At 37.6% G+C, this 22221-nt stretch overlaps 1 protein-coding gene across 1 annotated transcript in view; it reads right to left on the bottom strand.

Moving 5' to 3' along the window:
• Positions 1–22221, bottom strand: part of STK32A (serine/threonine kinase 32A) — a 121153-nt gene that overhangs the window by 54046 nt on the left and 44886 nt on the right. The window contains exon 4 of the mRNA XM_028119126.2: positions 5396–5569. Within this exon, the coding sequence (XP_027974927.2) occupies positions 5396–5569 (174 nt within the window). The remainder of the gene's footprint in view (positions 1–5395; positions 5570–22221) is intronic.

The following is a 22221-nucleotide window of genomic DNA, read 5'->3' as shown; positions in this document are numbered from 1 at the left end:
TAACTGACTCTTTCACTCTTTCAATCTGCCTCATTCGCGTGGATTTGTAATTGAGGCTTCTTTAACATCTGACCAGGGAGGGAATACAAATTTGTCTTTGGGCCCTAATCATTACTTTCTATCACATTAGTCACTGGAGAGACTGTGGCAATCAACAAATCAAATAGTACTATCTCTGCAGGAAGGATTCTAACGGGTTTCATTTTCCTTGTTTTCTTCATAAAAGCAAATAATCACTGTGTCTACATCTTAAAATCTCTACTCCCTAATTAAATGTAAGTTACTAGAACTAGAAACTGGCCATCACTTGGAAACTATGCTGATTTTCAAGCTGTCTTCATAGAAAAATGTTTGACATCTTGCTAAGAAAAGTGTTCAATTACACAATCCAAAATTAATGCTTAGTGTGCAATCCTGTGTCTTTCACAACAACTGTAGAAAAGGACGTTTCTAAAGTTAAGGACAAGCGGCTAAATATTCTACACATTTAGGAAACTACCAAAAATTAAAGTCAATGGGTTAAAAAAAAGGTCCACAAAATAAAACAAACCCCCTTTATGTCTTGCTTGGAATTTATGAAAGAAACAGGATTTATGGTATTTAAAAAAATAAGTAGACACTGCTGACAGGAAAGTCAACGTGAAGAAAAAATTAAAAACAGAGACCATTCTATGTAACACAGGGAGATAAATGAGTGCTTTCAGAGTACTTCTAGATTTATAAAGGGTTTTCACAACAAGAGCAGAAAGAGGAGTCCAGTCTATGTCAGAGGAAGCTAGATTTGATGGAATCTAGGATAACAAAACATCTTTCAGCTACTCAGAAAATTGGATTATAAGACACATCCTGAGTTCTGAGTTATTATAGTGTGAATGAAAACCCTTTATAAATCCTCCGAGCTCTCAAGAAACTTTGTTTTGTCACCCCAAACCGTCATCTTGTCTGAAGTACTTCAGGCTTTCTCACACAATTTAGCGTCTAGTTGTATGCTGTTCTCTCTTCAGTTGGTTCCATATGTACCATCTTCAACTGGGCCGCCAGACTGAGTGCCTGCAGGCAGGGGCCGTGCCTCACTTTGTCCCACAGCGCCCCCCCACCCGCCCCCAAGCCACAACCATGCTGACCACCACGAGTGTGGAGAATGGTGAAGACATCTGCATTTTCTTCACTGATGCCCCTCACCTACTTGTTAGCCATGCGACCTCGGGCGAGTTACTTCATCTTTCTAAACCAGTTTCCTGGGCTGTAAAATGGGGACAGTAACACCCTCAGCCTCCTGGTTGTGAGCAGATTAAATGAAATAAATTGCAACTGCTCGGCAGAGCACCTGGGCCCCGGGAAGCCCTCAGTAAATGGCAGCCCACCGCTGCCACTGCTCCGCGTTTGCTGACTGATGGGGATGATTTTGAATCTTCTACCATGTCCAGAGACAAAATGTTGTTTTGTGCCTGAAATTAGGAAGTCACACATTTTATATATGCAGATGGTCTTTCCTTGTCTTAGGAAGCTACTGAATTTCATAGATTCTGTTTTCTTCATTTACACTATAATAACTCAGAACTCAGGATATGTCTTATAATCCAATTTTCTGAGTAGCTGAAAGATGTTTTGTTATCCTAGATTCCATCAAATCTAGCATGAATTTTGTGGATTTTTTTGAAGACAGTTTTTTTTTTTTTTTTTTTTTTTTGGGAGAGAGGCCAATCAAACATGCACAGAGGGACAGAGAGAGAGGGGGAGAGAGAATCTTAAACAGCCTACATGCTAAGCGTGGATGTGGGGCCGATTCATGACCCTGAGATCAAGACCTGAGCTGAAACCAAGAGTCAGGCGCTTATCTGATTAAGCCACCCAGGTGCCCCTGAAGAAAGATTTTAAAAAGAGAATTAGAGTACTCGAAAGCCTTCTCTTCTTCCCTGTTGCTCTTCATGCTTTTAACTCTGCCCCGTGAGCCAGAGCCTTGGAGTGCCATCATTATTATCCTTTTAACACCTCAGACAAAGGAACACAGCTTATTTTATTGTGTCTCTGTGTTTTAAGCCACTTGACACCTTCTCAATTTGATATTTGGTGCTCTGGAGGCAGAAAGCCATGATTACCCAAGCAATCTCCCAATTAACATGTTTATTTGGTCACTACTGTCTTGAAAAGCCTTAATGATGTTGACACATGTCCTGATTTTTTTCCAGAACACTTATGGGTTTGCTCGTTGCCCAAGCATAATTATTAATAGCAACTCCTTTCATTTTCAGGGGTAGTCTGGTTTGGATGATAAAATTATATGGTTACTCCATGTGAAGACCAAGGTAGGTCTGAAATTCTTGGCTTTAATGTCTTGTGTTTTAATTTTCTCTTTGTTATTCGTAAATCTGGCTTTTAGTCAATCATTCCCTCATATTTTTACTACATGCTGGTTATACAGTGAAAAGCAAAATGCACAAGGCCCTAACCCCTGAGGTTTACACTGTAGTAGAGCAGCAGATATTAAGTAATTGCTCGTCAACATGTCACAGCTCCTCAGGAGAGGTACAAAGTGCTACAGTTGCCTATCAAATGTAACACATGTGGGGCACCTGGGTGGCTCAGTCAGCTAAGCGTCTGCCTTCAGCTCAGGTCATGATGCCAGGGCCCTGGGATCGAGCCCCACATGGGGCTCCCTGCTCAGTGCGGAGCCTGCTTCTCCCTCTCCCTCTGCCCACCCCAGCTTGTGCTCTCTCTCTCTGTCTCAAATAATAAATAAATTCTTTAAAAAATACATACGTATATGTATGTATATATACATATATACATATATACACATACATAACACATGGGAAGTGCAGTGGGGCCTTATAGACAACAGAAATACACCTGCATTATTTTCTGACCCCAAGAAGATGTCCTCTCATTTTAACACCATGCTCAGAATGTCACTGAGTTTGCCTTCATTTGCCGCGGTGAGGAGACACTTGAGTACAAAGAGGCTCTTCTGAGAATGGGAATGAAGTAATAATTGTGTGTAAAGGCCAAGAGGCAGAAAGTTAATCCTTAGTTTCTTATTTAAGTGGCAGAATGGTGATGAGAGCAACAGAGAGCAAGGGAGGAAGGAATGGACAGCGATGCCTGGTGTTAGCAAGCTCCTTGGGGTACAAATTGTGTTGACTTTTCTGTTTTTTTTCCCCTCCTGAATTCCTTTTTGAACACACTTCTAAGCATAGGGCAGAAAAAATGAAGCCCAGAGAAAGAAGGCAGGGGCCCAGATTCAAACAGGGAAAGAAGAAAGTTGAAAGGTACTTGTAGCCATGCGAACTTCTCATAGTACCTGCCTCCTTTTTGAGATCCGGAGTGTCAGCAACCCAGCCGGATTGTGGGTTGGCAATCTTGGGTCAGATGAGTGAGCATGAATACCCTGAGAGGGACACCATAGACTACAAATAGGAAAGTTTCTCCTTAGAAAGAACTGTGGGGGACCAGAAAGTCAGTATGGGAGAAAGACTGCTTGGGAACAGGGTTCCCAGTTACTGACAAAACACCAGGTGTGTTCATTTACTTCCAAGATCCTACATGATTAACTGGTCTGCTTTCCGTTCATATGTTGCCTGAATAGCATGCTTCCACAACAAATAGGTCCTCCAAAAGACAGGAAATTAAACAATGAGCATATAAGTATACAGGGTCAAGGCCCCCCCCCCCTCCACACACACAGATTGTTCCATAGTGCCTGCACAAAGAATCTATAAATTATGATGCTATATCTTCACCCACAGGCTCTGTACTAATCTAGATAAATTTTAGGTAAGCATCAACTTAATGGTTGGCAAATATTTTATTTGGCCAAATTTTTACTACACTGTAAAGATGTAAACATACTTAAAAACCTAGCAAATTCTTCAAAGATTAGAAATAAGACAGTGGCAGACTCACATGTGTTGATTTTTCACTTAATGATGTGTACTTAATGCATATATTTCATATGTGTAATGAATGCGAGTTGCTATAGTAGACAGAGCTATGACTTTGGGTTCAGAGAGACCTAGGTTTATTGACTTTACTGAATCGGTTCTAGTACTTTTTGGTGGAGTCTTCAGGGTTTTCTCTATGTATTATCATGTCATCCAGAAATAGTGGAAGTTTTACTTCTTCCTTACCAATTTGGATGCCTTTTATTTCTTTTTGTTGTCTGCTTGGTGTGGCTAGGACTTCCAATACGATGAAATAGATGGAGGTAGAGAGTATAATGCTAAGTGAAATAAGTCTGTCAGAGAAAGACAAATACCATATGATTGCTCTCATACATGAAATTTAAGACACAAAACAATAAGCAAAAGGAAAAAAAGAGAGAGAAAGAGACAAACGAAGACACAGACTCTTAACTATAGAGAATAAATGGATGGTTACAAGAGGGGAGGTTGATGGGGGGGTGAAATAGGTGAAGGGGATTAAGGAGTGCGCTTATCTAATGAGCACTGAGTAATGTACAGAATTGCTGAATCACTATATCATACACCTGAAACTAATATAAGACTACATGTTAACTATACTGAAATTAAATTAGAAACTTAATAAAAAAATTCTCATAAATACGCTGGATGATAATTAGTATCTCCAAATGAGAGTTTTCTCATATTTAACATGGTCCAACTATACCTACTCTGATCACTTATCACATATTATTATAGAGATTGAGATACTGTATAGGAAATCATCATTAAAAGTACCAATATCTTTACATCACACAAATTCTGCTCCTGAAGCCAATATTACATTATATGTTAACTGACTAGAATTTAAATAAAAACCAAACAAAAAAACCCTACCAATATCTTTTTTTAAAGATTTTATTTATTTATTTGAGAGAGGGAGAGAATGAGTGGGAGGGAGTGGGAGAGGGAGAGAAAATGTGAAGCAGACTCCATGCTGAGTGCAGAGCCTGACACAGGGCTTGATCCCACAACCCCAAGATCACGACCTGAGCTGAAATCAAGAGTCGGACACCCAACCGACTGAGGCACCCAAGCACCCCACCTACCGATACCTTTACAAATTAAAGTATTATCCTTTTCTGTCTATTGTCCGTTAGGGTTTATAGCTACTTGTGTTATTTCTTTGTTTCATTTAACACAGATTCCACAAGTGAAGGAGATACATTCTTGTATGTCACCTTTTCTTTGTCTAGTGCCAATACTCATTGATTCTGGTATTATTGTTTACTAACTGTGACTTTAAGCAAATTAAGCTCAATGGGCTCATTTTTTTTAAATCCTCATAAGAGGGACAATAAGACTACCTTAAGGGACTGTTGCAAGAGTTCAGTGAGGATTACCTGTCATGTTCAACAAGAACTTGTTGAATGCACCAGGTTGTGAATTCTCTCCTGTACATTCAGTGCAAGGCTGTCCCCTTGGACCTAACTGACCTGTGGATGATGCGCTGGCTCTGCAGGTAGTCCAAGGCCATGGCCAGCTCACAGATGAAGAGCTTCACGGTATCTTCCTGGAAACGGACATTCTGCTGCAGGTGATAACGCAGGTCCCCGCCCAGCAGGAGATCCACTACCATGAACATATCCTCCTCATCTTGGAAGGAGTACCTGGAATAGAGTTAGAAATGAAAGTATATTAAATACATTTACACACTACAGCGTCCCAGAGGCAAATGACACCTCATAGATCAGAACAGAGTGTTCTTTAGCAAAGAGTTCAAGCTTTGGTTGCAGATGGTCTATCTTTGCTCTATGATCCTGGACCTTCAGTTTCCACATGTGTGAAGGGGAATAATAAGAATGCCTACCACATTTGGTCATAGTAAAGAACAAATAGAACATTTAATGTCTTGCCTGACATATAGTAAGCACTCAATAACTATTAGCTTACAAAGCTATAAAGCTCAGGAACTAAAGAAAATCCCACTCGTCCACGTACCATTAACCATCATATCCTAACCACACTACCGCAGGAGGTCCATAAAATATGAATTATGAGGCGTCCTTGAACCATTCTCATTCCCATTTTTCCACATGATCAACTTCATTGCCCAGCAACCTTATAACAAATCATGTACCACATTAATGATAAGAAAAAGATACAAAAGGGCAATAAAAAAATGCATAGTACAAGGAAGTAATTCACTTTGGGATGGGGAGGTAAGGGAAAGCTTCTCAGCAGAAGCGAGACCTGAGTTACATTTTGAAGGATGGTGACAGTAATAACCACAAAATAAAGCTAGTGTCACTGATGTCTCCATTGAGCCTCTTCTCTGGGGCAGGTGCTGAAGCCCTCTACAAATGGCACCCCATGGGCCCCCAAATGCTGCTTTTAAGCTCCCACTTTAGAAATGAGGAAATCAAGGCCAGGTGAAGTAATAGGCACAAAGTCAAACACCTAAAACATGGTAGAGCTGAAGAGTTCTCCAGGTCCCAAAGTAAGATTTGATAGACAAAAATAGCCTGCACTAAGCACAGACATGGGAAAGAACATAGCGTGAGTGGAGAAAGGAAAATAGTTTGGGTTTGCTCTAAAAACGACAACAGGTATGAAGGGGAAGCTTGAGCCTAGAGACGAACACAGGGCAGATCCCATGACAGGTGCCTGTTCACAAGTCTGTAGGCATTGGGGTGACATTGAAGAGTTTCGTACGATCAAGCATGGACTTCACACTTGAGGGAGCATGGGGTGGAGAGATGGGAAGGGTAAATGAGACACAGAAGAGCAGAACTGGCCTCTGCTGTTTGCAGAGAGCCTCTTGTAAAAAAAAATGCATTCCTGCTGCTATGATTTATTTTGTTCTTTCAAAGCAAAGACATGATTTCTAGGCACAATAATGCTCTCTGAATCAGCACTGTTTTGACATGTTTCTTTTGACATAATGTCCCTGAGATCACATTTTAAACTTTTATTTGAATCAAAGAATTAAGTGTCTTTGAGCAGTGCCCAGGGATGCAAACTAATTCCTGGTGACAAATTCTTTGCTCAGGAAAGAAATGTAGACTATCAATAACTGAAGAACTGTACTTAGTATTTTTTCGTCTTTATAACAATCATTGTGCTAAAGGAGAAGGTGGGGACTTGCAAGGAAAAGAAACAAGAGAAATTCAATGAATCATTAATCTGAGGCAGTAACATTCTAACGAAGACTAACAGTCCCTGATGCTTACTTGTCCAATGAATAAAATTTTGCTTATCACTGAAGACTGATTCACATAGAAGATGACAGAAATGAAGCCCTTGGGGGAGTTTAGACAGAAACACAGGAGGTGCTTTTTAAAAATCTGACAATGAATACATTTTTGGTGTTATCTTCTGGAAATGATATTCTTCACCTCCAGTGTGATGACTGGCTGGTCATCCCTGCCATAGGTTTAATGGGCACCAGAAAAATTTCCTGGACCCAGGCTGTTTGGTTCACAAATTTCCCTCTGCACTACTGCGCATTATATTTGTTGTGTTTTAAAGGTCTTTCAGTAAGCAACGATGTGCTAAAAAACATGTAATCATGCCTGGGACCTGTTGTACCTTTGGCTGCTTTCAGCTAATGATCCCTCAGGGGATGAGTGAGGTCTCTTCGGATTGGTGGCAAGTGGGGTAGGAGTGGTGATATGGGGGAGGCTTGGGTATCACAAAAAGAAGAGATGTCAAGGCAAACAGCCTAGGCAGACCAAGCGAGCATACAGGGCAGCTGTTGACTGCGTTCAGCTCCCATGGGAGGTCAGAAACCTGGCGACATACCAGAGGACTCCTGTCCCATCTTCACTGAACTCTAAGGAGGGGCAATGGTATTATTAAATTTGCCCTGATGAACAACCATTTTTACTGAGACTTGAGTGAAGCTATTTTTATTCCAAGAACAGATAGATAAAGGTGTCAGTCATAGGCAAGTTAACAACAGTGTTCTGCCATGCAAGGGATTATTAATCAAAGAAAGAAGAAGCCCAGGCAAGAGACAACATGCTTCCCTTGTCCAGTATGAATACAAATTTATTTAATATGGGGCCAGGTTTGGCTATTAAGAATCATTTTTCTCCTTCAGCACATCAGATCTGAAGCCCTTTATACATATCTTAAAAACTCTCAGAGAAGGGGAAGATAAGTATTTGATTATACAGAACCAAATCCAGTAAAATATGTGGGCCTAATATAGTTCGGTGATAACTAGAACATGCAAGTTCATACCATAGTCTGATATTTATTGATAAAAGAGTAAGAGCTTCCTTATACCTTGTCCATTTATCACAGAGACTCACTGTTGCATTTCCATGACTTTTATTTCTTAGCTAACAGCTCCAAAAATACTAAGCCTGGTCCCAGTGCCTATGAGATGCAATGCAGTGTGCTCAGTAGGATAAGAGATAATCAACAGAAGACTACCATGTATTCCACCCTGTTCCATCATGTTTGACCCAGACTATGGTTGTAGCTATTCATAGCTTTCTCTGGATAATCTTGGACCTCTCCAGTCCTTTCTACACACCCCAGTTATATTTTTACACTGTGAGCCTTGTATCGTCCAGCCACATAAAACCCTTTCACCTCTTTCCATGGTCTATAGGATCCTGTATGGCCTGTCTCTGTTTACTTTTTCAGACTTAACTTTAGATCTCTTCCATCCCTTATCTAGTAATTCTTGCTCTCTCCAGCCTTAGAAGACTGCTATGTGGTGTGGCCCGTGCCTATGTTTGCGATGCTGTCCACTGCCCGGTTCTTTTCATCTTTCACCCTCAGCCCAAGTGACACTTCTCACAGAGATATTTCTAATACTCCGTATTAAATCAGGTCACCTTGTTACATACAATGCCATATTCTTGTTCACAGAAGTTAGCATAATTTGAAAATATTTTCTTGTGTGCTTTTGGCTTAACTGTTTTCATTCCCACTATGCTACCAGGATGCATGCCAGCTTTTACTCATCCTTGACTCCTGAGCACTTATATACTGCCTGAAATGTAGCCTCTACAAATAGCTGCAGAAAAAAAATAACAAATTAATAAATGAACTAAAGAAAGAAAAAGGTTAAAATACAAGCTTTGGGTGTGTGTGATATACATACATTCCTTAGGTTCTATTCTTTTTTTTTTTTTAAGAACAACCAGATCTGTTTTTTTAATTTAAATTCAGTTAATTAACATATGATGTATTATTGGTTTCAGAGGTAGAGGTCAGTGAGTCATCAGTCTTACCTAACACCCAGTGCTCATCACATCACATGCCCTCCTTAATGTCCATCACCCAGCTACCCCATCCCCCCACCTCCCCCCCCTCCAGGAACCCTCAGTTTGTTTCCTATATTTAAGAGTCTCTCTTGGTTTGTCTCCCTCTCTGATTTTGTCTTCTTTTTTCCTCTTCCCCTATGATCCTCTGTTTTGTTTCTTAAATTTCGCATAAAAGTGAGATCATATGATACATGTCTTTCTTTGATTGACTTATTTTGCTTAGCATAACACCCTCTAGTTCCATCCATGTCATTGCAAATGGCAAGATTTCATTTTTGATGGCTGCATAGTATTCCGTGTGTGTGTGTGTGTGTGTGTGTGTGTGTGTGTGTGTGTGTGTGTGAGAGAGAGACATATATATATATCACATCTTCTTTATCCATTCATCTGTGGATGCACATCTGGGCTCTTTCCATAGCTTGTCTATTGTGGACATTGCTGCTATAAACATTGGGGCACAGGTATACAAGTGCCCCTTTGGATCATTACATTTATATCTTTGGGGTAAATACCCAGTAGTACAATTGCTAAGTCATAGGGTAGCTCTATTTTTAACTTCTTGAGGAACCTCCATAGTATTTTCCAGAGTGGCTCCACCAGCTTACATTCCCACCAACAGTGTAAGAGGGTTCCCCTTTCTCCACATCCTTGCCAACATCTGTCATTTTGTAACTTGTTAATGTTAGCCATTCTGACTGGTGTGAGGTGGTATTTCATTGTGGTTTTGATTTGTATTTCCCTGACGCTGAATGATGTGGAGCATTTTTCAGGTGTCTGTTGGCCATTTGGATGTCTTCTTTGCAGAAATGTCTGTTCTTGTCTTTTACCCATTTCTTGATTGGATTATTTGTTCTTTGGGTGTTGAGTTTGATAAGTTCTTTATAGATTTTGGATACTAGCCCTTTATCTGATAAGACATTTGCAAATATCTTCTCCCATTCTGTCAGTTGTCTTTTGGTTTTGTTGACTGTTTCTTTTGCTGTGCAAAAGCTTTTAATCTTGATGAAGTCCCAATAGTTCATTTTTGCCTTTGTTTCCCTGGCCTATGGAGATGTGTCTAGCAAGAAGTTGCTGCAGCCAAGGTCACAGAGGTTGCTGCCTGTGTTCTCCTCTAGGATTTTGATGGATTCCTGTCTCACATTTAGGTCTTTCATCCATTTTGAGTCTATTCTTATAAATTAGTATGATTACCAACTAAGTTCGAAGAAGTCACTCATGCTTGAAGCTGTCTCATGGAAGCCATCTTGAGATAAATCTGAATCTGAGCATTGGAAGAGATCTAAAATATTTCCAATGCAACATTTTTCAAATTGTGGCTTATAAACTATTAATGGGTTATGAAATCAGTTTGGTTGGTTCTAACAAACACTTTTTTTTTAAAGAAATAAAATAGATTGAATAGCATAGAAAAAAAACATCACTTATGAAACTTTTGGTTTTGTGAATATGTATGTCTCTGTGAGTATATCTACTAGATTGTGATGAAAAATATATTTCTTCCTATGGTTTGCAGTCAAAAAAACTTGTAAATCGTGACACTAGGAGAACCTGCTGCCTATTGCAGAACTGTTGTGCCAAATCTTCATTCAGACTCTACCTTAGCAAGGGTCGGTTCTAATATCATTATCTAGAAAAACAAAGGAGATGAGTTACTGATATTAGTTACTGCTTCTAAAAGCATTCAGGTTTTGGAGAAAAAGTATATTGATTGATTCATCAAAGAATCAATTAAAAACACACTTAAGAAAAATACAGTTAGAAAATATATGGGGGTGCCTGGTTGGTTCAGTAGGTTAGGGATCCAATTCTTGATCTTGCTCAGGTCTTGATCTCATGGTTGTGAGTTTGAGCCCTGCACTGGGCTTCACACTGGGCATGGAGCCTACTTAAATAAATAAATAAATAAATAAATGTCAGATAGGTCTGGGTTTAAATATCACATGTGAATTTGGAGCAAATCTTTTAAACTCAGGTTATCTGCACATTGGTAGTAATTTTATGCACCATGTGGCAAAGAGTATATTAGGTATAACATTTGTAAAGTAATTAGCATAAAGCATGGCACATAACATAGTGGTAAAGAACATGGTCTTGGGGCCAGACTGCTCGTGTCCAAATCCCAGCTCTTCCCTTTAATGTCTTTATAACTGGAAGAAGTTACATGAGCCCTCAACACCCCCATCTACAATGGTACAAACCTCACAGGGCAATTGGGAAGTGAATTAATACATATTAAGTACTTAAAACAGAGCTTGGAAGATAGCTTGCAATAGGTAAATGTTAGCTCTTATTTTAATTACCTTTCTTCTTCCACCCACGAATGTAATATAGCTCTGGTATTAAGCAGATTAATTTTATGCAGTTATTTCCCATTATTTCATAAGATGAAATGTCATATGAAGACATTTACTGCCAATGATATAAGCCACATCATGCTCACTAATTGGACTTTTTACTATGTGTCAGATACCATGCTAGGTACTTTATGTGTATTATTGTATTTATTATTATGTATTATGTATTGTATTTAATTGTTACTGCAATATCTCCATTTTTACTGATCATAAGAATTCAGGTTTAACTCTCAAAAAATTAGCAATTCAAGTCCATCAACATATTTAAAAAATTCTACACCAGGACCAAATGAGACTAACACCTGGAAATCAATTAATGTAATACATAATATTAATAATTAAAGGAAAAAACATAAGATCATCCCATTATATACAGGAAAAGCATTCCACAAAACACTCATTCATGATAAAACTCTTAATAACTCAACAAACTTGGAATAAAAGAGAGTTTATTCAATCTGATAAAGGGCATCTGTGATAAAACCTACAGTAACCATCATACTTAATGGAGAAAGACTGAAGGCTTTCCCTGTAAGATCAGAAGCAAAGCAAGATCATCTGCTCTCACTTCTATTGAATATAGTACTGTAGGTTCTAGCCAGTGTAATTAGCCAAAAGAAAATAATAATAATAAATCAGTAAAAGACATCCATATTGGAAAGAAACAAAACTACCTTTAATCACACACATGATTCAGCATATAGAAAATCGTAAAAAACCACACACACAAAAAACTATTAGAATAAATAAAACAGCAAGGTTGCAGGATACTAGATCAGTATACAAAAATCAATTGCATTTTTCTAAATAAGTGATGAACACTATGAAAATGAAATAAAGAATATGGTTGCATTCATTAAAGTTTCAAAAAGAATAAAATGCTTAGGAATAAATTTAGGAACCTTGTGCAAGACCCCTACACAGAAAATTATAAAACTTTGCTTAAGAAAATTAAAGAAGATCTAAATAACTAAAGACTACTCCATGTTCATGGATTGGAAAACTCAAATATTGTTAAGATGTCAATTATGCCCAAAATGATTTATAGAGTCAGTGCAATCCCTATCAAATTCCCAACAGGCTTTTTGCTTTTGCATAAGTTGACAGGCAGCTCCTAAAATTTACAAGGAAATGCAAAACATCTAGAATAACCAAAAAAATTTTGAAGAGGAAGAAAATAAGACTTTGACTTTCCAATTTCTACATGTCCTATAAAGCTATAGTTATTAAGACAGTGTGGTACTGGCATATTGACCTATGTATCAGTGGAAGAGAATTAAGAGTCCAGAGATAAAGCTTCATAGTCACTTGATTTTTGGCAAAGGTGCTGGGAAAGGAGAGTTGGTTTAACAAATGATGCTGAGACAGTTAGCTATCCACTTCCAAAAATGATGAAATTAGACCACACCATATAAAACAGTTAACTCAAATGGGTCCTAGACATAAATGTAAGTGCAAATACAATAAAATGTTTAGAATAAAACATAGGATAAAATCTTTGAGACATAAGAAGAGGCAAAAGATTCCTAGATACAATACGAAAGCAAAGTCCATTAAAAAATTGATGAATTAGACATTATCAAAATTCAAAACTTTTGCACCTCAAAAGGCACCATTAAGAGAATGAAAAGGCAGGTAGCAGACCGGGGAAAAATATTTGCAAAAAATATACTCAATAAGGAATTATATCCAGAATTTACAAAGGACTATTACAACTCAATAATAAGACAACCCAAACAAACAATGGACCCAGCTACAAATAGATATTTCACTAAGGAGAATACAGATGAAAAGACGGGCAGCATCATTAGGAATCAGAAAAGTGGAAATTAAAATCATAAATGTCACACGTATCTGAATGGCTATAATAAATAAGAGGTGGTAAGTGTTGGTTTAGGATGCTGAGAAAAGGGAACTCTGATACGCTGCGGGTGAAAAAGTAAATGGTGCAATCACTTTGGAAAACGGTTTGTGAGTCTCTCAAAAAGTTAAACATAATATTACCATTTCACCTAGCTATCTAACCAAGAGAAATAAAAACGTATTTCCATGCAAAGACTTGTACACAAACATTCATTGCAGCATTATTCAGAACTGCCAAAAACTGAAGAAAGGCTAAATGTCCGTTAACTGGTGAATGGACAAAATGTGATACATTCATACAGTGGAATACTATTCAGCACTAAAAGAGGAATGATCTACTAGCACAGACTACAACATGGATGAACCTCATAAACATTAAGCTACTTGAAAAGAAGCCAGACATAAGAGATGACTTATTTATAATTTAATTTATATGAAATTGCCAGAAAAAAGCAAAAGTAGAGATACAGAAACTAGATTAGTAGTTGCCTGGGACTCAGGGTGGGAATGGGGATTAACCCTTAATGGGTAAAAGCAATCTTATTGAAAGGATGAAAATATCCATATATTGATTTATATCAATTACTGCACCACTCCATAAAATCATTGAATTGTTCCCTTGAAATGGGTGAATTTTATGACATGTAAAATACACCTCAATAAAGTTGTTCTTTTTTAAAAAATGACAGTGAGTAGGGAAAGAAAGGATTATGGTGTAGAGAGGTTATATATTTGTTCAAGAATCATATGTTAGGAAGTTGTGGAAGCAGGACTGCATCTAAATCCACACGGTTAACCTACATGCTGTATGAGCAGTGACCAATATAGTTCATAAAAGAAAAAGCATCCAAAGCTTATAATAAAATCCTGCCAGGGAATAGAATAGTTATTTAAATGCCCTTTGAGTCAACTCCCAAAATTCAGTTTGTATGCCTCTAGGGTATTCTCATTCCAATGGTGGGACATTTCCGATCATCAGCCAGCCAGGCATCCATAGAAGAATTTTTAAGAACCAGTGTTGTCCACGAGAGACGATGGACTCTGAAAAACCAACTGAGGGTTCTAGAGGGGAGAGGGGTGGGGGATGGGTTAGCCTGGTGATGGGTATTAAGGAGGGCACGTTCTGCGTGGAGCACTGGGGGTTATGCACAAACAATGGAGTCATGAAACACTACATCAAAAACTAATGATGTAATGTATGGTGATTAACATAACATAATAATAAAAAAATAAAAAGATTACAAGAAAAAAAAAGAACCAATGTTGTCCTATGCACTCAAAGGTTAGAACAATTAATCTGTGTTTTTCAGACTCTGGAAAGGGTGTGCTCACAGCAGGCTTTTCACAGTTTAGGAAAGGCACTACCTCTTGTGAGAAGAGATCCCTCAGGAATGGGTCAAGAGGAGGTTAGGGTATACTGTTCCAACTGTTAAGTTCAGATCTGAATTTTAAAACCTGCCTTTGGAGCAGTGGCCATCATATTGCTCCTCTCGTGGCTCTGTAGTAATTTTCCAAAGTACATCCAATGTGAAATACATAAAAAACCACAGTATTATTTCACCTAATTCATTTGCCATGACAACACAGAAAACCCAAGGTTTGCAAAAGTCTGATTTCAATAGTTTACAAAAACTACACCCAGCTGTTGGTGTGTGTGTGTGTGTGTGTGTGTGTGTGTGTGTGTGTGTGTGTGTGTGTGTGTGTGTGTGTGTGTGTATTTAACTGAAATGCCACAGCATGAATGACAAGCTGAGGTAAAGAAAGATTAATGGTTTGGATAACACTGGAACCAACTTGAGACGACAGTCTAAATTCGCTCTGCTATAAATTTAGAGGGGGAGAATTTACAGTCCAAATAAGCACGTATGCCTTCTATTCCTTAATGTATCCAAGTGAGAACACTTCCATAAGGTTTGATGAGAGCACGGTTGGTGAGGATATGGAGAAATGGGCACTCTCTTATGCTCTGATGGAGAGTAATTTGGTGAAAACTCCTTTGAAGACACCTCAGAAATATCTCTTCAAAAACAAAATGAAACAAAACCAAAAAAGCCCACATGGTTTTTGACCCTGTAATTTTATTGCCAGGAACTTTCACTATGGATACACTTGAAAAATTATAACAAGATGTACTTACAAGGAGACTCATTATATCACATAAAATAAAAAATAATTTGCACGCAATAGGGGAGCATGTAAATAAATTATGGTAAATTCACAGTACAACAATTTAAAAAAAATGAGGCAGATCTACATTCTGATATGAAAAGATTTCTAAGATATTATGAAGACAAGGTGAGGGAAAGAGCAATGTTATACTACAATATGTATTATAGGGTAGATGTTTAGTGTACATAAAAAGGATATATTTCAGGGGTGCCTGGGTGGCTCAGTTGGTTAAAGCATCTAACTCTTGGTTTTGGCTCAGGTCCTGATCTCAGGGTGGTGAGATCGAGCCCTGTGCATGGGCTTTGCGCTCAGTGGGGAGTCTGCTTGAGATTCCCTCTCTCCCTCTCCCTCTTCCCTTTCCTCCCTAACCCTGTGCTCTCTCGCTCTGAAATAAATAAATAAATCTTAAGAAAAGGATATATTTCAAAAGTATATATACACGCACAACCACAAAAGGAAAATAAATAATTATACGCATATGCTGATATATGCATAATTTTCTGAAAATATAACAACTAGTTATGCAAATGGTAGGATTATAAATAATTTTATTTTTATTTATATTTATTTTACATTTTATTTACATTTTACTTTTTAATTATATTTTTATATTTAAAAGGCCTAATAAATATAACAAAAATATTTCCTTCTACCCTCATATGTCTAATTATGTTGTCTCCTTGCAACAAATAGTAAATAAGCCCTAGAGATCTACTTCATGGTCAAGTGGATATAGACTACAGTATTATAATCATCAAATTTGTAAGAGCTAGAACATAATGATTCTAACCACTAAAAAGAAAGGATCATTACACAACAAGATAGAGGTGCTGATTATCGCCACAATGGTAATCATAGTACGCTATACAAATGTATCAAATTAACATGTTGTACACCTTAAATTTGCACAACGTTATATGTCAAATACATTTCAATCAAAAAAGGAAAAAAAAAGGAAAAAAAAGATGTCATCTCATCAGGAAAGGAACTAATCCATTTGAGTCAGCTCCTGATCTATATAAAATACCCAAACTAGTAGTTTTTATCAGTTATTCAATGTTAACATTTCCCTAATTGTTCTAGAAATGTTACTTAAAAAAAACTTTTATAGAATATTTAGGTCCTATAAATGGATTCAAACAAGGTCCATACTTTGTCCTTGGTTTGTGTGCCTTTAAATCTTTTTTATTCTATAGCTTCCCTGACTGGCTCTTTTTGTCCTAGTAATTTTTTGTTGAAGAAGCAAAGTCATTTTTGCTGTAGCATTTCTGTAGTCTGAATTTTGTTGACTGCCTTCCTGTCATGTCTTTCTCCATGTTCCACAACTTTCTGTTCTTCATGAAAATTGGTGGTTGGATCCCATGGCTTGTTCAGATTCAGGTTTGATTTTTGGGGAGCAAGACCTCTTCATAGATGGTGTTGTGTACGTTTTTTATTATTATGTTCAGTTAGCCAACATATAGTACATCATTAGTTTTTGATGTAGTGTTCAACGATTCATTAGTTGCATATAGCACCCAGTGTTCATCACCACACATGCCCTCCTTAATACCCATCACCCAGTTACCCCAACTCCCACCCCCTCCCTTCTGTAACCCTCAGTTTGTTTCCCAGAGTCCAGGGTCTCTCATGGTTCATCTTCCTCTCTGATTTGTCCCCCTTCCGATTTCCCTCCCTTCCCCTGTGGTCCTCCCTGCTATTCCTTATGTTCCACTGATGAGTGAAACCATATGATAATTGTCTTTCTTTGCTTGACTTACTTCACTTAGCATAATCCCCTCCAGTCCCATCCATGTTGATGCAAATGGTGGGTATTCATCCTCTCTGATGGCTGAGTAGTATTCCATTGTATATATGGACCACATCTCCTTTATCCATTCATCTGCTGAAGGGCATCTTGGCCCCTTCCACAGTTTGGCTATTGGTGTTGTGTACTTTGATCAGAAGGTATATAAGAAATAAGTCTGTCTTTTCAAGGTGTTACCAGCTATTAATCTCCTGAATGGCTATCTCCAAGAATTCCTTAGGGGTTGTGATATTTGAATTCTATCATTTCTAATTTATATTTTAGTTGGAGTACTTTTAGAGAGTGAAAATGGTTGACCAGTTCTTTGGTTACTCTGACACAGAGTTCACATAAGAAAGGTAAAACCAATGCTTACATCTTCCTTTTATTTATCATTTTTCAAAATGACTTGGTTTCACAGAAGCCTCTGAAAGCAAGCAACAAGTTTTATTTTTTTTTAGACATAATAAACTCACAGTTTTGATGTTATCCCCCCTATTGATGTTCCGTTCATGATGCCCATTCTGTGGCCAGTAGATATACAGTCAAGTGGATCATGTGTTATTTTGATGCAACCCTAGTAGGCTTTGATGGCTTTTTGATCTCCTGATATGAAAAAATATTCCTGGCTATTTCGTAGGATTCCTCCTCCAAACTATTTGAGTGATAGAAGTGTTGTCACTGTTACTAGGTCTTTTCAATGGAGAGAGCTAGGAACAGATGGAGATATTTGGTATAGATACAATGTATAATGTGTACAGGAACACTCAAATGTAACCTAATGTAAATACATTGGAAGATCTTAATGATACTTTCTATTGACATTCAAGACAACAGAAATTCTTAATCTCATCAGTATAATACCAGTGATTCCTTTCTCCCTTACTGAAAATCTTGGTTCTCAGGGATTTTGAGATCTCTCAAGGAGGGTTCACCAAATAATCCTTCGTTGTTTGCTTTATCCCATCATATATAAAAAAACACTCTCAGAATTGCAACATGAACACTACCTCCTACAACACCATTACTACAAACACTTTAAGATGTTTTTGCTATTCTTTTTTGTCATTGAGCTATATTTCACCAATGATGTACAGTAAAGTTATTGCTTGAAGGTTACTTGGAATAGAATATTTCTGTGTGGTGATGCCACAAACTGGATATATACTTAGGTTAACTTGTTTCATTTTATGTTGCATTTTTTGGAATTCTTTTTAAAATTTAATTCTGTTTTATAGTTATGTAAAATATTTATGTTTTCAAAGTGAAATCTGCAAAACAAGGTATATTGAGAAAACTCGAGATTCTATCTCTATTTCTTGTAATCCCTCCATCTCTTCATTAAAACTTTTTTGAAAATATTTTTATTGCAGTAAAATGTATATAGTATAAAATTTATCATTTTAACCTCTTTAAGTGTATACTTCAGTGACATTAAATGCATTGACACTGTTGTGCAAACATCACCACTATGTACTCCAGAATTTTTCTTCATCCCATACAGACCCTGTACCCATTAAATAACCCCTCATTCTTCCTTCTCCACACACCTCTATTTTCTGTCTCTATGAATTGGTGTATTCTAGGCACCTTGTCTAAGCGGAATCATACCATGTTTCTCCTTTTGTATTTGGCTTATCTCCCTTACCATAGTGTTTTCAAGGTTCATTCATATTGTAGCATGTGCCAGAATTTCATTCTGTTTTAGGCTGAATAAGATTCAAGTGGATGCATATGCCATGTTTTGTTGATCCACCCATCTGTTGATGGATATATGTCTTGTTTTTACCTTTTGATTGTTGTAATAATGTTGCTATGAACATGGGTGTACAAGTAACTGTTTGAGTCCCTGCTTTCAATTATTTTAGTACATGCTTAGAAGTGGAATTCCTGGATTGTATGGTAATTCTACATTTAACTTTTTCAGGAAGCACCAAAATGTACTCCACAGTGGCTTCACCATTTTACATTCCTACTGGCAATGCCCAATGGCTCCATTTTCTTCACAACCTTACCAACACCTTTTACTTTCTATTTAAAAAAAGCAGTAGCCTTTCCAATCAGTGTGAAGTGGTATATCATTTTGGTTTTAATGTGCATTTCCCTAGTGTCTAGCAATGTTGAACACATTTTCATGGGCTTATTGGTCATTTGTTTATCTTCTTTGGAAAAAATATCTCTTTAGACACTTTGTCCATTTTTAAATCAAGTTATTTCTCTTTTTTGTTATTGAATTGCAGGAGTTCTGTATATATTCTAGATGCAAGTCCCTTATCAGATACATAATTTGCAGATATTCTCTCCCATCCTGTGGATAGTCTTTTCACTTTCTTGATGTTGTCTTTGAAGGACAAATGTTTTTCATTTTGATGGGGTCTAATTTATCTGTTTTTTCCCTTTTGTAAACTGTGCTTCTGGTGTCCTATCCAAGAAACCATTGCCTAATCTAAGGTCACAAAGATTAACACCTATTTTTGTTAAAAAGAGTTTTATAGTCTTAGCTCTTACATTTAGGTCTACCATCCATTTTGAGTTCATTTTTGTGTAGAATGTGAGGTAGGGATCCAACTTCATTCTATGCATTTGGGTATCTAGTTGTCCCGACACCATTTGTTAGAAAGACATTTTCCCACAGAATTGTCTTAGCACCCTGGTCAAAAGTTAACTGACTGTAAATGTGAGTTTATTTTTAGATGCTCAGTTCTGTCCCATGACTGACTTTATGCCAGCACCACACTGTCTTGATTACCAAGATTTGGAGTAAGTTCTGGAATTGTGAAGTGTGAGCCCTCCAATTTTATTCTTCTTTTTCAAGACTGTTTTAGCAATTCCCTTGAATTTCTTAGATTTCAAATACTTTAAATTTCTATGTAAGTTTTCAGGTCAGCTTGTCAATTTTTGCAAGGAAGCCAACTGGGATTTTGATAGAGATTGTACAGAATCTGCAGATGAATTTGAGGCCACATTGCTTTTTCCACTTAACAGTATATTCTGGAGTGTAGACCTTAATAGTAGCTAGAGCTATTTCCCAGTCCCTCTCTCAGCTGCATAGAGTTGCATTTATGGATGGCACATGTTTCATCAAGTTTTTGCCTATTGGAGGACATTTGGGTTGTTTCCAGTTTCTTGCTCTCACTGATAGTGCAACTGAAAAAAATTTTGCAAATGTCTTTTTGTATTCTGGACAGAACAACTTCGGGGTAAATTGCTAGGAGTGGGTTTGCTAAGATAATTTTTTTTTTAAAAAAAAGGGTAAGGCCTATGTAATGTTTGCTCTATATTGCCAAATTTATCTCTGCAGAGGGTGTTTATCATTTTGAGTTCTCAGCAGCGATAGATGAGAGAGCCTATTTCTTCATATTCTCTCTCTAGAGTGTGTTATCAAACTTCCAGAAGTTTTCAACTTCAGAAAAACCAAGCAGTAGAGGAAGAAGATTTGAAACTTATGAAGTGATCTTTCCTGGTCTCATAAGTAGTCTTATAAAGTTCTTCGAGGAAGAAAAACACACCTTCCATGCCCTCATCAAAACACACAGAAATGATCTCATCCACTCTTGTCCATCTTGTGTGTACAGTGTATTTAGGTTAAACACCCACATATCCAAAATTCATCAACACGGATAATTGAGAATTTATGTAGATCTTTTTAGCAGTAGTTGGAATGAATTTGAGGGAACTACCTTAAAATAGTTATAATAATTGTTCATGAAAACTTCCTTTTTAGCCACAAGAAACTTCTATGTACATCTCAGGAGACCTAAAGAGTCTGGGTTTATCTCCCCTACACCTTAGAATTTCCTGACCTCTTCTAGCCAGACATAAATTAAATGTTACCCTCTGTGTTTCCCTCTCTGCACTTCCCCAGCAGTCTGCCATTTCTTTATAGAACACTCCAGAAACTTAGCTGTAAATGGTTGCATTGTATCATATTGCATTATAACCATTAGAATTTTTTTTTTTGCCTGAATTTCTCATTTGGCTGGACAATTTGAGAAATTTGTGTTTTCTCATCTCTGTTTCCATCAGCGACCCCTGGCATATAGCTCGGTACCTAATGAACAATTGTTTAGTCAGTGGCCATTTTACACATATTTATTGTATATTTACTTGTACAAGGTGCTGAAGCTAAAGAAGGAAACCCAGGAACCCAGGAGGAAATAGAAATAAATATTTGTACGACAAATATGTAGTTATAAAATGTGCTAGAGGCCGTGAAAGAAAAGTGCAGGACACCAGGATAGAAGCTGACAGAGGACCTACTGTTGATTGATGGGGGGGGGGCGGGGAGGGGAGGGGAGAGAGGTCAGGAAACCTTAGACAATGTAAGACAGGTACCTTCCTGCTTGGAGTCATGGACTACAGCCTCCAACAAAATGAGCAAAATACAATTTACACAATGAAAAAGACTGGGTGATTTTTAAAAATCACACATAACAGCTTGCTGACTGTTTTCCCGATGTTCTGATGCAGTAGTTGATTTTCCCCAAGCCCTGACCTTTCTCTGGACAAAGATCTGAATGCAATTTTGTGATCTGCCAGCTCATCTGTACTGGCTCTGGAGATGTTATTTATGAAGCTTCTCTGGGGAAATTTTGGCTATTATTATTTTCTACAGAATCTCTTGAGACAGTTACCTCAGAGAATAACACAGCCAGTAAGCAGACAAAGGGGAATAACACCATCTTGCTACTTACATAAAAGCAAAAGCCAAGACACAAGCTCCGATGATAATGAAGAACAATTAAGTCAGACTCTTACCCATAGAACTTACCAGGTGTCCAGAGGAAAAAAGTGTTAGAAGTTAAAATTTTTTGTGCTTCCTGGGAATTAGAGACCAACTGCAGAGAGACATTTGAGTGGGACGA

Source organism: Eumetopias jubatus, unplaced genomic scaffold (assembly GCF_037043125.1).
Source record: "Eumetopias jubatus isolate StellerSeaLion01/CBP00866 unplaced genomic scaffold, mEumJub1_p1.0 scaffold_5, whole genome shotgun sequence".
Classification (NCBI taxonomy): domain Eukaryota; kingdom Metazoa; phylum Chordata; class Mammalia; order Carnivora; family Otariidae; genus Eumetopias; species Eumetopias jubatus.
This window is presented reverse-complemented; position numbering and strand designations above follow the sequence as displayed.